Source organism: Pseudorasbora parva, chromosome 4, assembly GCF_024679245.1.
Source record: "Pseudorasbora parva isolate DD20220531a chromosome 4, ASM2467924v1, whole genome shotgun sequence".
In the NCBI taxonomy this organism is placed as follows: Eukaryota; Metazoa; Chordata; class Actinopteri; order Cypriniformes; family Gobionidae; genus Pseudorasbora; species Pseudorasbora parva.
This window is the reverse complement of record NC_090175.1, coordinates 41,261,413-41,273,181: the sequence shown is the minus strand read 5'-3', so window position 1 is coordinate 41,273,181 and position 11,769 is coordinate 41,261,413. Positions and strand designations below refer to the sequence as shown.

The 11,769-nt window shown below is 40.1% G+C and overlaps 1 protein-coding gene across 1 annotated transcript; it reads left to right on the top strand.

Moving 5' to 3' along the window:
* The first annotated feature begins 962 nt into the window (after positions 1-962).
* On the top strand, positions 963-11,527 carry LOC137073384 (zinc finger and BTB domain-containing protein 5). Its single transcript, XM_067441797.1, has 3 exons — positions 963-1,150; positions 3,824-4,918; positions 7,196-11,527. Exons 2-3 carry the CDS (start codon positions 3,827-3,829, stop codon positions 8,225-8,227), a joined length of 2,124 nt encoding a protein of 707 aa, XP_067297898.1. The 5' UTR covers positions 963-1,150; positions 3,824-3,826; the 3' UTR covers positions 8,228-11,527.
* The last annotated feature ends 242 nt before the right edge of the window (positions 11,528-11,769 follow it).

The following is an 11,769-nucleotide window of genomic DNA, read 5'->3' as shown; positions in this document are numbered from 1 at the left end:
TCAAAATCCTTGCGGGAACAGGGTCTAGAGGGCAGATGGTAGACTTCAACTCGAGGGCAGCTTTTTTGAGGTCCACAAGAGTAACTGAATCAAAGTTCTCTAACACACGTTGCGTCGCATGAGAAGGCATAGCAAAAGTAGTAGCTTGTGTAATGGCAAAACCTTGTCCAAAAAATACTGTTTGAATGCATTCCATGTATTTTCAGAAACATCATTCATGGCAACAGACACTGGATTTATGACAGAATTAATAGTATTAAATAAAATTCCAGGGCGGTGGCTATTGCTGTTGATGAGATAGGAAAGGTACTGCCCTTTAGCTTCCTTCAGTGCTCTCTGATAGGTGGCCATACTGTCTCTAAACCTCTCCAGTGACACATGCAGCCTGTCCTTCTTCCATTTACGCTCGAGGGCCCGAGTTGTATCATTGAGCCAGGCGTCCAACAGACCATTGGTCGACTTTACCTTGTAGTAGACTTTACCTTGAAAATGAGTTCACTATACTCAAACGGCCTCCAAAGTCACCAGATCTCAGTCCAATAGAGCAGCTTTGAGATGTCATGGATATTACTTATGGATGTGTAACCGGTAAAGTTTAGCTTGATACCAGTTCCTAATCATATGCTTCTACTTATTTAGGCCTAATCAATACATTTTTACGATAATAAAATACACACATTTGAAATATCAACATAATTTATAAATAATTGAATAAGGAGTTTTTGACTGAATGAACACATGCACTTCAGTAAATGTTTCTTTGGTATTTTAAATGTTTTTGTGTAGGCTATGCCAACGCCTATACAACTGAAGTCAATTGTAACCAAAGCGTTACCAATTTTTTTCCAAATCTGCTTGCTGAAAGTCATACAGGAATTACATGATGACAGAATTGTCGTTTTGTATAACCCACCATACACTCTCCAGGACAGTAGGTGGCGGAATGAGATTCGTGTTCACGTATTGCTCCCAGATATGTAGACGCGCCTGGGCAGCTGATGCGGTCTCCTATGACCCGTCTTTATTGTATGTCTTACTCCATAGGCCAGTGCCTCGCCTAACTATCATGGGAAGCTTTCGCATTGTATTTTTGGATGTTAACAGAGGACAAACCCGGACTCTCTGAAGACGCATGAAATAAACGTCAAAAGTAAGTGTGTTTCAGGATAATGTGAGATAACTGAGCTAGCAGCTAACAGAGTAGCATCTATCCTCCAACATACATTCTTGCTGTATTTATTAATTGCACCTTTAAACTACGAGCTGTTATCAGTCTGATCGCATGTCTACATATGGGTCGTTTTCCTTTTTTTATTGTTAGCATTATTTTTCTTAATAGGACATCCAGACATAAAATTCGTTCTTTGTCTTATTTTGCGGTACGTGCAGATTTATTATTTACTGGTGACTTAGCTTAAAAAGGATGTAAATTACATTTTTTTGACGCATATTTTGATATACTCTGATTTAGCTGAACGGAAACTACAGATGATGATCAACGATGTTCAGATAACTTTACCACGAACAGAATTCACCATGGTAACCATGACTTCCGTTCCGCTGTAAAGTTATTCTTACTACCACTGGTAGTAGCCAACACTGTTATAATTAAAACATCGAAGATTACAAGATAGCAGACCGTTTAAAAATTTTTCGTACATTGTTTGTTGATGTGATAATAATGGTCCCATTATAAGATAATGTAAAATAGGTTAGGGGTTGTAGCCAAAGTGGTATTTTTGATGTAAACTGTTGTACCATTGTAACAGTTACATGTTTTTTTTTTATGGAACATTACTGTTTTTTAATTTAATTATTAAAGCTATAGCACATTCAGACGAGTAATGATGATAATAAATATTAAAACCATAACAATAACAGCAAATATAGCTTTAAGCAGCAATTAAGGGGCCAAGCACAAAAAGGCACACTTTATGCAAGTATGGCTGGGAGCTTTGCAACGGCAACAAATATTACAAATACAATTACTTGTAATATCATTAATATGACAAAGTAATTAAGTGCTTTGGATGGCCATAGGGTTTGTTAAAAGCGCTATATAAATGCAGTCCATTTACCAAGTATATTTCGGCCGTCCATGCACTGTCCGGTGTATTTTTTGTCAAAGGGAAGCTCTACTTGAGGGTTTAGTTTCCCATTTAAAAGTAGCCTATTATTCTAATCTATATTCAAAATTTTGTATTCATTTTTATTCTTACAACATTATTTATGCAGTTGTAATTGCAGTGTAAAAAATGCAGTAATAATACCTCTAAATAGCATTAAACTTTATACATCTAAATGCCACTTATTAAGATGGATTTTGTTTACACTGATTTCATTTGAATGGTAACAATAGCCAGTTGTTTACTCTCATAATTATTCAGAGGAAAATATAGACTAGTGGTTTTCATTTACATCTATCTGTGAAAATTTGGTCCGTTTTGTAAAATTATGAATTAACACAATACTGCAGGGTATCGTGATATTGTAATTTCAGTAAGTTTTGACCAAAAGGTATGTGTAATTCCTGAATAAATGGTCTTCATTAGAGGTGGACCGATAGTGGATTTTACTGATAATGATTACTAGGTTGATAGCAGCCTATTAAAAGAGATTAAAAATGGTTGAGAGTAGGGTTGAACAGTATAGCGGTACTACAGTAGTATTGCAATACTAAAGCTTCAAAATACTGGCAATGCCAGTATTAGAGACTCCTTATTTGCTGCACATGGTTAATAATACGACTTTCCTCTATCTGTGTGCCAAATTTCATAATTTTCCTGCATGTGCTTCTATTGGCAGCAATAGACTTCATGAGCAGGTCGGGAGGAAGAATAATGGATCACTAATGTATACAGTGCCTTTGCACCTTCTTTACTTAGGCCCTAATAATTATTGAATTATTATTATTATTATTGCATGTCTTTAGCATTCCTTTATTTTAAAATACACCCTTTGGTGTGTCAGAAAAATAAATAACCAAAAGCACAGACAGTCAGTTTAGACAGTCTCACAATTAGTAGTTGTGACAAATTACATTATTATTGCATTATTGAGACTGCTGCCTGAAGTGTTGATTTATGATTTTCAAAACTTGAATGAATTTTCTGCATCAGAAGGTGGGATGAGGGGTGTGGTTAGTTAAACTGAATCATTTTGCAGTAAACCATTGATTGTTTTGAGTCATTCGCTATTAACTGTATGATGTGGTTTTGCCAGATGTAGGGTGTTGTGCTATCACAGGACAGAAAATTAGTTGGTGTTTATTGTGTGTATAAAATGTACAGATAAATCAAGATTCTTTGATTTATTGTCTAATGTTGTTTTTTTTACTATATTGATAATAAATCTAAGTATTTATCTGGATTTTTTTTACTGTTTACTTTTATATCTTATGTCTATAGAAACCAATAATAAACCAATATGAATAAATCAAATCAAAAAGATATGCTGTTAACGTTTCTTTTTGTAACCCTTAGAAGTCTGATTCTGTATAGCCTACACTATGATGATTATGTCTGCACTGAAAAATTGTAGTGTAGTTAGGAGCAATTTCCCCTCAAATTGTTTGTAAATTTTTTACAAATAATTACAAAGAAATGGCAAGTAACACGTTGCATATAGCATGAAATTTTGACGTAAAAAGTCTAAAATGGTACTTTCTTGTGAAACACACAGTACTGCAATAATCCTGTTTTAATTACAATTTCAGAAATGTAACTGTAAAAATGTATTTGCAGTGTAGTCTGTACTGATTGAGCATTAAATAGTTCCTCAACTTAACGTTCATCTTGCATATCTATTCCTTATTTGTTCTCAGGTCATGGATTTCCCAGGGCACTTCGAGCAGATCTTCCAGCAGTTGAACTACCAGCGGCTGCACGGACAGCTGTGTGACTGTGTGATCATGGTAGGCAGCCGTCACTTCAAGGCCCACCGTGCTGTGCTTTCCGCCTGCAGTACGCATTTCCGAGCACTGTTTACTGCTGCTGAGGGAGACGCCAGCACGAGGATGATCCACCTGGACTCAGAGGTTGTGACCGCTGAAGCCTTTGCTGCTCTCATGGACATGATGTACACATCCACGCTGATGCTAGGAGAGAGTAACGTTATGGATGTCTTATTGGCTGCTTCTCATCTGCATCTGAATGCTGTGGTAAAAGCCTGTAAGCATTATCTTACGACTCGCACTCTGCCCATGTCTCCTCCGGCAGACCGTGGAGGTCAGCATCACGCTGAGCAGCAGCAAGCAGCAGCGGCTGCAAACTCTCATCTCCAGCGCTCATTCCTGCTGCAGCAGCTCGGTTTGAGCCTGGTCAGTTCCGCCTTGAATGGGGCTGAAGATGGGGGAACGGGGACCGGGAGGAGAACGGGACCAGGGTGCGTTAGTGGGTTGGTGGATCAGCATGGTTCTCACCCGACACGCCGTTTCCTGAAGCGCAAACAGCCCATGACCCTGATCGCTCCAGAGCGGGGGAGGCCGCGCCTCTCCTCACAGGTGGAGGGGATTGTGGGGGAATCGGAGGGCCGAGAGGCTGGAGAGGAGCTTCTCTCTCCAGATTCCCACAGTAAGATGGTGGATGAGGTCGTTGCTGGGGTCATTCAGGGGGATGATGGTGGTTTACTAGAGCAAGATGAGTACCGAAGGGGACTGACCCATGAAGACATGCAACTTCCCAGCCAGTCAGATGGAGGCAGGGGAGCAGGGCCGGAAAAAACATTGCTGCTGCCACGTAAAGAGGAATACCCCGATGCGAGCCATCACCACAGCGAGGGGATGAAGATAAAGAATGGAGGTGAGGAAGAAGAGGAGCAGCAGCACATGCAGGTCGTGGTGAAGAGTGAGCCACTGAGTTCTCCCGAGGCTGTTGATGAGACTAGCGATGTTACCTCTCAGGCAGAAGGGAGCGACCAGGTAATTGTTTTTGATATTAAGCTAGTGGGACTGAAACATATTTTTATTACTAGATTTTAGGTGCACATGATTTGTGTCTTAGTATTTTGGTTCCTGAATTTCCCTTTGAAACAAACTGCATGCCTTTCGATTATAGAAAAGTAATATTTATTTTAGATTTCTAACCATTTTCAAAAGGAAATACTGTCATTTAATGATTTTCTTCATATATTGTTCCTGAAAAATATATATACACTACCATTCCAAAGTTCGGGTTCAGGAAGATTTTTTTTGTGAAAAATTTGATCAGTAAAAAACATTAAATTGATCTAAATTGAAGGACAGTTTCCACAAATTAACCAGAACCTGTTTTCAACGTTGATAATAAATGTTTTTTGAGCAAAAAATCTGCATATGAGATTATTAGATTTCTGAAAAATCATGTGATACTGAAGACTGGAGCAGCATTTAAAAAAAATATATTTACTCTTTCCCCGCCAAACATGGGATTTTCCGTTATGCTTCCCTGCCAAAAACGGAATTTTCCAGGTTTCTGTGTTTTCACTGTCAGATGCTAGGGGGCGCTGTTATGCATCTTCTGAATGAGTACTGAATCTCCAGATGAAAAAAAACATATGCGAGAAGACGGAGTAAAAGAAGCGATCGTATGTAATCATATGCATTTGAAAAATAACGTGATCATCAACATTAACATCATATGAATCAAAATGATCTAATGTAACTGAATGAAATGTGGACCCAGGACGAGCAACAGGACTGCAAGCATTAGAGGTGTTTATGGACTCAATCTACTACTTTTGTTTTTAATCATCGCTCTGAATCTGATCTGAAAGCAGTTTTTGACAAATTTGTTTTTCTCAGCTTTTGTTCAAAATGTTGCTTTTTTAAATTAAACTTACCCATATTATTTTTTTGTTTAAATGAATAGGGTCAGCTCTTTCTTTTTATGTATTGCATGCTCCGGTATTCATAAAACAAAATATTCTGTGGGCTATTACAATTTTGGTCAAAATCGTCAAAAACCCTGGCGGTGGCTGGCAACTTGGGGAAAGAGTTCAAATAGAAAACGGTTATTAATTTTCAGGTCATATTTGTGGCCTTTTTTCAGTCAAAAACCGAAAATGCTATTTTTTTGGCCGAAATTTCGGTGCATCCCTACTAATACAAGTAGTTTACAAATTATATTACTGTTTTTGACCCTTTTTTTATCACATACATAAAAAGTCTCGGTGAGCATAAGAGATAAGTGTGTGTATTTATGTTTGCAAAAGAACAAAATTTACAATACATTTGTTATCAGATTTTCTTTTCTTTTTCTCAGATTTTGAACAAAAGAAGCTAAATTAAAGGTGAACTATGTAGTATTTTTGCAGTAAAATATCCAAAAACCACTAGGCCAGTGTTATATATTTTGTTCAGTTGAGTACCCACAATATCCCAGATGTTTCCAACTATTTGTAAATTGTGAAAAAATTGCTAAGGACAATTAACTAAGGACAGGGACGTTGCAGCATTGCATTTGAGAGAGTCGCCTGTCAATTGCGTCATATCTGCGTTACCCTCGGTTTCGGCTTTTATTTGGCAGGAGCGCTTTATTCTTAGCAGTGTGAACAACTGAACGCACGGAGTAACGTCATAACATCGTTTTAAACACACTTAAATGTATCTAATATGATAAACAGAGCTCCATTACCTCAAACTCATAACAGGAAGAGCGGATCTGTGCAGACGCCCGGCAAATGAGTCCCGTCCCGTCATAATAAAAGTCCCGGTATTCGCAAGGCGGGTATTTGTTTAACAATCGCTCCAGCAGCTTTGCTCAGGTCCATAACACTCGGTCTTGCTCTGCTTTAGACTACAGTAACGTTAATAACCGCATGCATGAACGTGATTTCTGCCCGAGTCCTATTTTTCACCGGCTGTGTTGAGAAGACCACATCTCCCAAGATGCTGCACTCACACTTTGCGTCATCAAATTACGCATTTGTTTTGCATAGGCGCCCTCCAGTGGACAAAAGCTGCATAGTGCACCTTTAAACACTTCTTCTGTTTTATTGCTGCTTTAAAAATATATTATTGAAACAATTATTGTCATTGAGTTAATACATATTCTATTAGATGGAGCTTCTATGCTTATTGCGTATGTAGAAAATAGTTGCCAGGGGGTACCACCAAGATGGACTTTGTAAATATTTAGTATATGTACTAGTACTTGCTTTGTAAATTCTTTGTATTAGTCCGTTTTTAGTACTTTGTAATAATGTGATGTTTCTTCAGGTGGAGCCAGTTGGAGAAAAGCTGGAGCTGAGTCCGGAGGGCAGTGAGCGCAGTTTCTCCGATCCTCAGCCCAGCTCTCAGCTACTGATTAAAGGAAACAAAGGATTAGGAGCGTCAGAAGACAGAGGAAGAGGAGAGGGGCTCTCCTGCAGTGAGGCTCTGGAGTCCTCCTCTGGATTACACATCACCAGTTTCCTCAGCACAAAGACCTTTGTTGGCAGAGGAGCGTCATCTAACCTTACCCATAGTGTTGACAATGTTCCCAACACTACAACCGGAGAGTTTCAAGCTGACCATGATTCTGCTCGCTACTTCCTCCCTACTGATGCCATCAACTCTGCATCTTCCTCTCTGCACCTCCTTCCAGGCGAGGCGCAGGTCTGCTCTGACTTGCAGCCAGAGTCCCTCCTTCTACGGCCAATGCATGATGGAATAGCATCATCCTCTTCATTTACGACATCTCGTGGCGGATCGGTGGACCAGCTTGCGCTCGAGTTCCAGCGTAACATTTTGGGATTACAGACCTACCCTCGTTCATCTAGGGGTGGCTCTGCAGGGTGCCACTCATACCGGCGCATCGCTCCCAAAGTTCCGCCAGGAGGTGCTTCAAGTCTTGCAGATGGCCCTCAGCAACTTGACGTTGCTTCCTCATCCTCTTCCTCAATGCTTCTCAATGGAGTAAACTTTGAGGGTTCTGTCACTGTAGGTCAAAACGGTGGCAACTCCAACTTGAACCCTCTACCCCAGTTGACAAGAGCCTCTGCAGATGTTCTGTCAAAGTGTAAAAAGGCACTTTCCGAGCATAACGTGCTAGTGGTGGAAGGCGCCAGGAAGTACGCCTGCAAGATCTGCTGTAAGACGTTCCTCACTCTGACGGACTGCAAGAAACACATCCGAGTTCATACGGGGGAGCGCCCGTACGCCTGTCTGAAATGCGGCAAACGCTTTAGTCAGTCCAGTCACTTGTACAAGCACTCGAAAACAACCTGCTTACGATGGCAGAGCAGTGATATGTCGAATGCCCTCCTCTAATTCATCACATTCGCAGGAACTCCAAAGACGCCGTACAAGGATGACCAGCCACCAGTTTCTCTACTGTATGGGCACACCATAACTCTCATCCACCATTATAGTAGCTTTAGTATCTTAAGTGTTTCAACACTGTTTTCAAGTTTTTAACATGCTTCCAATTAACATGCCATTGATGGTACAAATTAAATGGATAGCTCACCCAAGAACTTTCTTCTGCAGAACACAGATTTTCTTTTTTTTTAAAGTAACATGTATGTTTTTCTTTTTGGTCAATGTCTTAATGTTTAAATTTTATGGCCATTTACAGTTGAATCGTTCTTCAAATATCTTTTGTGTTCGGTAGAAGAAAGAAAGTCATACAGATTTGTAACAGCAGATTGGTTTTTGTGTGTACTATCCCTTTAGGTTTCACTGTGAAAAAGTATTTTTGCTTCTGTATACCTTTAGGCCATTGATTCTCAACCTCTGCCCATTAGGTGAATTTGCAAACTTCCATTGAACCCAAAGTTTTAAAATAATTTAAATTGAGTTGTACTGACTACAATCTCGACTTAAAGGTGCACTATGTAGTATTTTTGCAGTAAAATATCCAAAAACCATCAGGCCAGTGTTATATATTTTGTTCAGTTGAGTACTTCGAATATCCCAAATGTTTCCAACCATTTGTAAATTGTGAGAAAATTGCTATTTTAACCAAGGACCCGGGACGTGTCAGCATAGCGTTTGAGGGAGTCGCCTGTCAATTGCGTCATATCTCGTTTTTATTCTGCAGAAGCGCTTTTCTCTTAGCAGTGTGAACGTCACAGCAGTGCAGAGCGAACGCACAGAGTAACGTCATAACATCATTTTAAACACTTAAACACTTAAATGTATCTAAAGCCCCGTTTCCACCAAAATTACCCGGAACAATTTGTACCAGGAACTTTTTTACAGGAACTTTTCTCCCCCCCAGACCTGCAACTGTCTGCGTTTCGACCGCGATCTAAAGTTCCGAGAAGATAAGGCAGATTAGTCCGGTGATGTAGGACTGCGCGCGACTGCTCCTCCAAATCAGTGAAGGACAGAAATCATTTTTGTGTGTACCGATTGAAAGGTTTAGTGGACTGTTTACCTGAGACGTTATCTAAACCGATCTGGTGTTTACATGTGATGACTTTCAATCGCAATCATTTTGTCACATGCAGTTTGTCTGCCGCATCAAAAATGTCAACGCTGTTTTCTCCAGCAGCTGGAGTCTGTTTACTGTAGCCATAGCAACTCTTAACGGCCACCAGGACTAATACAGTATTATTTATAGCTATTTATTTGTTGTAAAGTGTAATAATCATCTCAGGAAAAAAAATCTTCTGTCAGGCGCAGTTAAAGTAAAAACTGCATGGGGCAATATACGCTGTGTCATTTCTCCAACATTATCTTCATTACTTACGAAATAAAAAGTTTACCCCAAAAAAAGAGCACTAATATGCAGGTTCAGCAGCATGCAGCATATTCAGAAAGCTTGTAAAGCTAGATTTAAAATGACAATGTATATTATTATCAGCTATTACGGACATTGCACGTGAGATGGCTGAGACGAACGCACGCCATCAGACAGAGAGCAAGACTGATATTTACTGAACGAGACCGAACCTCGCAAAAGACTTTTAAAAATGCCCGTTGAACTAAAATGCTGCGTGAGCTAAACCAATCAGCATGTTCAGCGCCCAAGTCCCGCCCTCGAAAGTTCCTGAACTTTGAAAAAGTACTACCTCGCGAGCAGGGCCGTTTGGAGGGGGAAATATTTACCCGGAACTTCATTTAGACCCTGGTTCCTGCGGTCTAAACACACAAAGTACCACCCAAAGTTCCTGGTTCCTGGGAAAAGTTCCTGTGGTGGAAACGGGGCTTAATATGATAAACAGAGCTGCTTTACCTTATACTCATGACCGGAAAAGCGGAAATAGTGCAGGCCCCCAGCGACTGTGTCCCGCCATAGTAAAAGCGCCGGTGTGTTTGTGTAACAATCGCTCCAGCGGCTGTGCTCAGCTCCACAACACTCTGTCCTTCACACTACAGTAACGTTAATAACCGCATCCATGAACATGATTTCTGCCTGTGTCCTATTTTCCACCGGCTGTGAGGTGAAGACCACATGTCCCAAGATACTGCACTCAAACTACGCCTTTGTTTAGAATAGGCGCCCTCTAGTCGACAGAAAGTTGCATGCACCTTTAAATGCTAAATTCATATTTTTAACTTATTTATTACTGTAGACGTTTAGATAGGTGGTCCTTTAAAAAATGGTCAAAAGAGAAGATGAGAACCACTGCTTTTAAGCTCTGTTCCAAAACCAAGCAAGCTGTCTGGCTGTCCACTGCCTTCTATGGCAGCATCCTAACTGAGATTGAGCCTCACACTGGACCATAGGCAGTTTCCCCTGATACATTTTGCATTTGCTTGCAAACTTTAATTTCAGTCCTTCTGTAGCCACTAATGCAAAGATTCTTGGGCGAACAGAAGCCTTTTGCAAGAGAATGCAAGCGACCTACACAAAAGCACTGAAATATAATTTCCCCTCCCATTTCATTTCCCCCCCATATAGAGTTCCTTAAGGGTCTTTGTATAACTTAGCCAATCCCAGTGGAGTTCGATGTATTTCCAGTTTCCGGTATTATCCAAGACCAAATCCTATCGACTGAAATCCTGAAATCTCAAAAACTGCTTGCCCCTCTCGTATTGTAGTAAAATAATTCAAATCAGCCACAGAATCTGTTACGAGCTGTCCAAATCTTGTTTCTTACTACCAGTTCTCTTGGTCCAAGTGGCACTGGCTTGTGCTGTCTGATTGCCGATTGGCTCTTTTATTTAGAAGGACAGGACTTTTTCCATCCTATTTTGCATTGCACTTTCATAAGAATGTGAGTGCATCATCTTGGTTTGATGTTAGAATGTTGCTAAATGGTTTCAAATATTTGTATCAGTATTTTAAAGGTGCAGTGTGTAACATTTATGACGATCTAAATGCGATAGAATAAACATAACAAGGTTTTAGTTGTGTATGAAGACCTTCCTTAATGAACCGATATGCTTTATTACCTTAGAATAAGCCATTTCTATCTACATACACCGCGGATCCCCTTACGGTGAAGTCGCCATTTTGTGATGCTAAGGCGTTTCTAGTAGCCCTAAATGGACAAACTTCTCTACAGAGCGCTAGCTATTCTCTGCTGTCTCAGACAACAAACGTTTTGTCCTTTGATGGCCTCCCTAGCTTCTCTATGTGCTTCGAAAGAGAGAGGTGAGCTTTGTGTGATTGCAATTCACCACTTAATGCCGCTAAAATTCACACACTGCACCTTTAAACATTTTGAGAAACAATTTTTTTGGATGCATTTTCTCCCCATTGAGCTATGCATGCAGCTAATGCCTTCGTTGTGTGGGATACATGTGATTCTCCTTCAAATTTGGCCAGAATTGTCAGCCTTCAATTTGAGAAACTTTTAATTCTTTAGGTTGTAAGCTTGCTAGGTTTTGGAATACCACTAATATGTAGCAAATGGTTT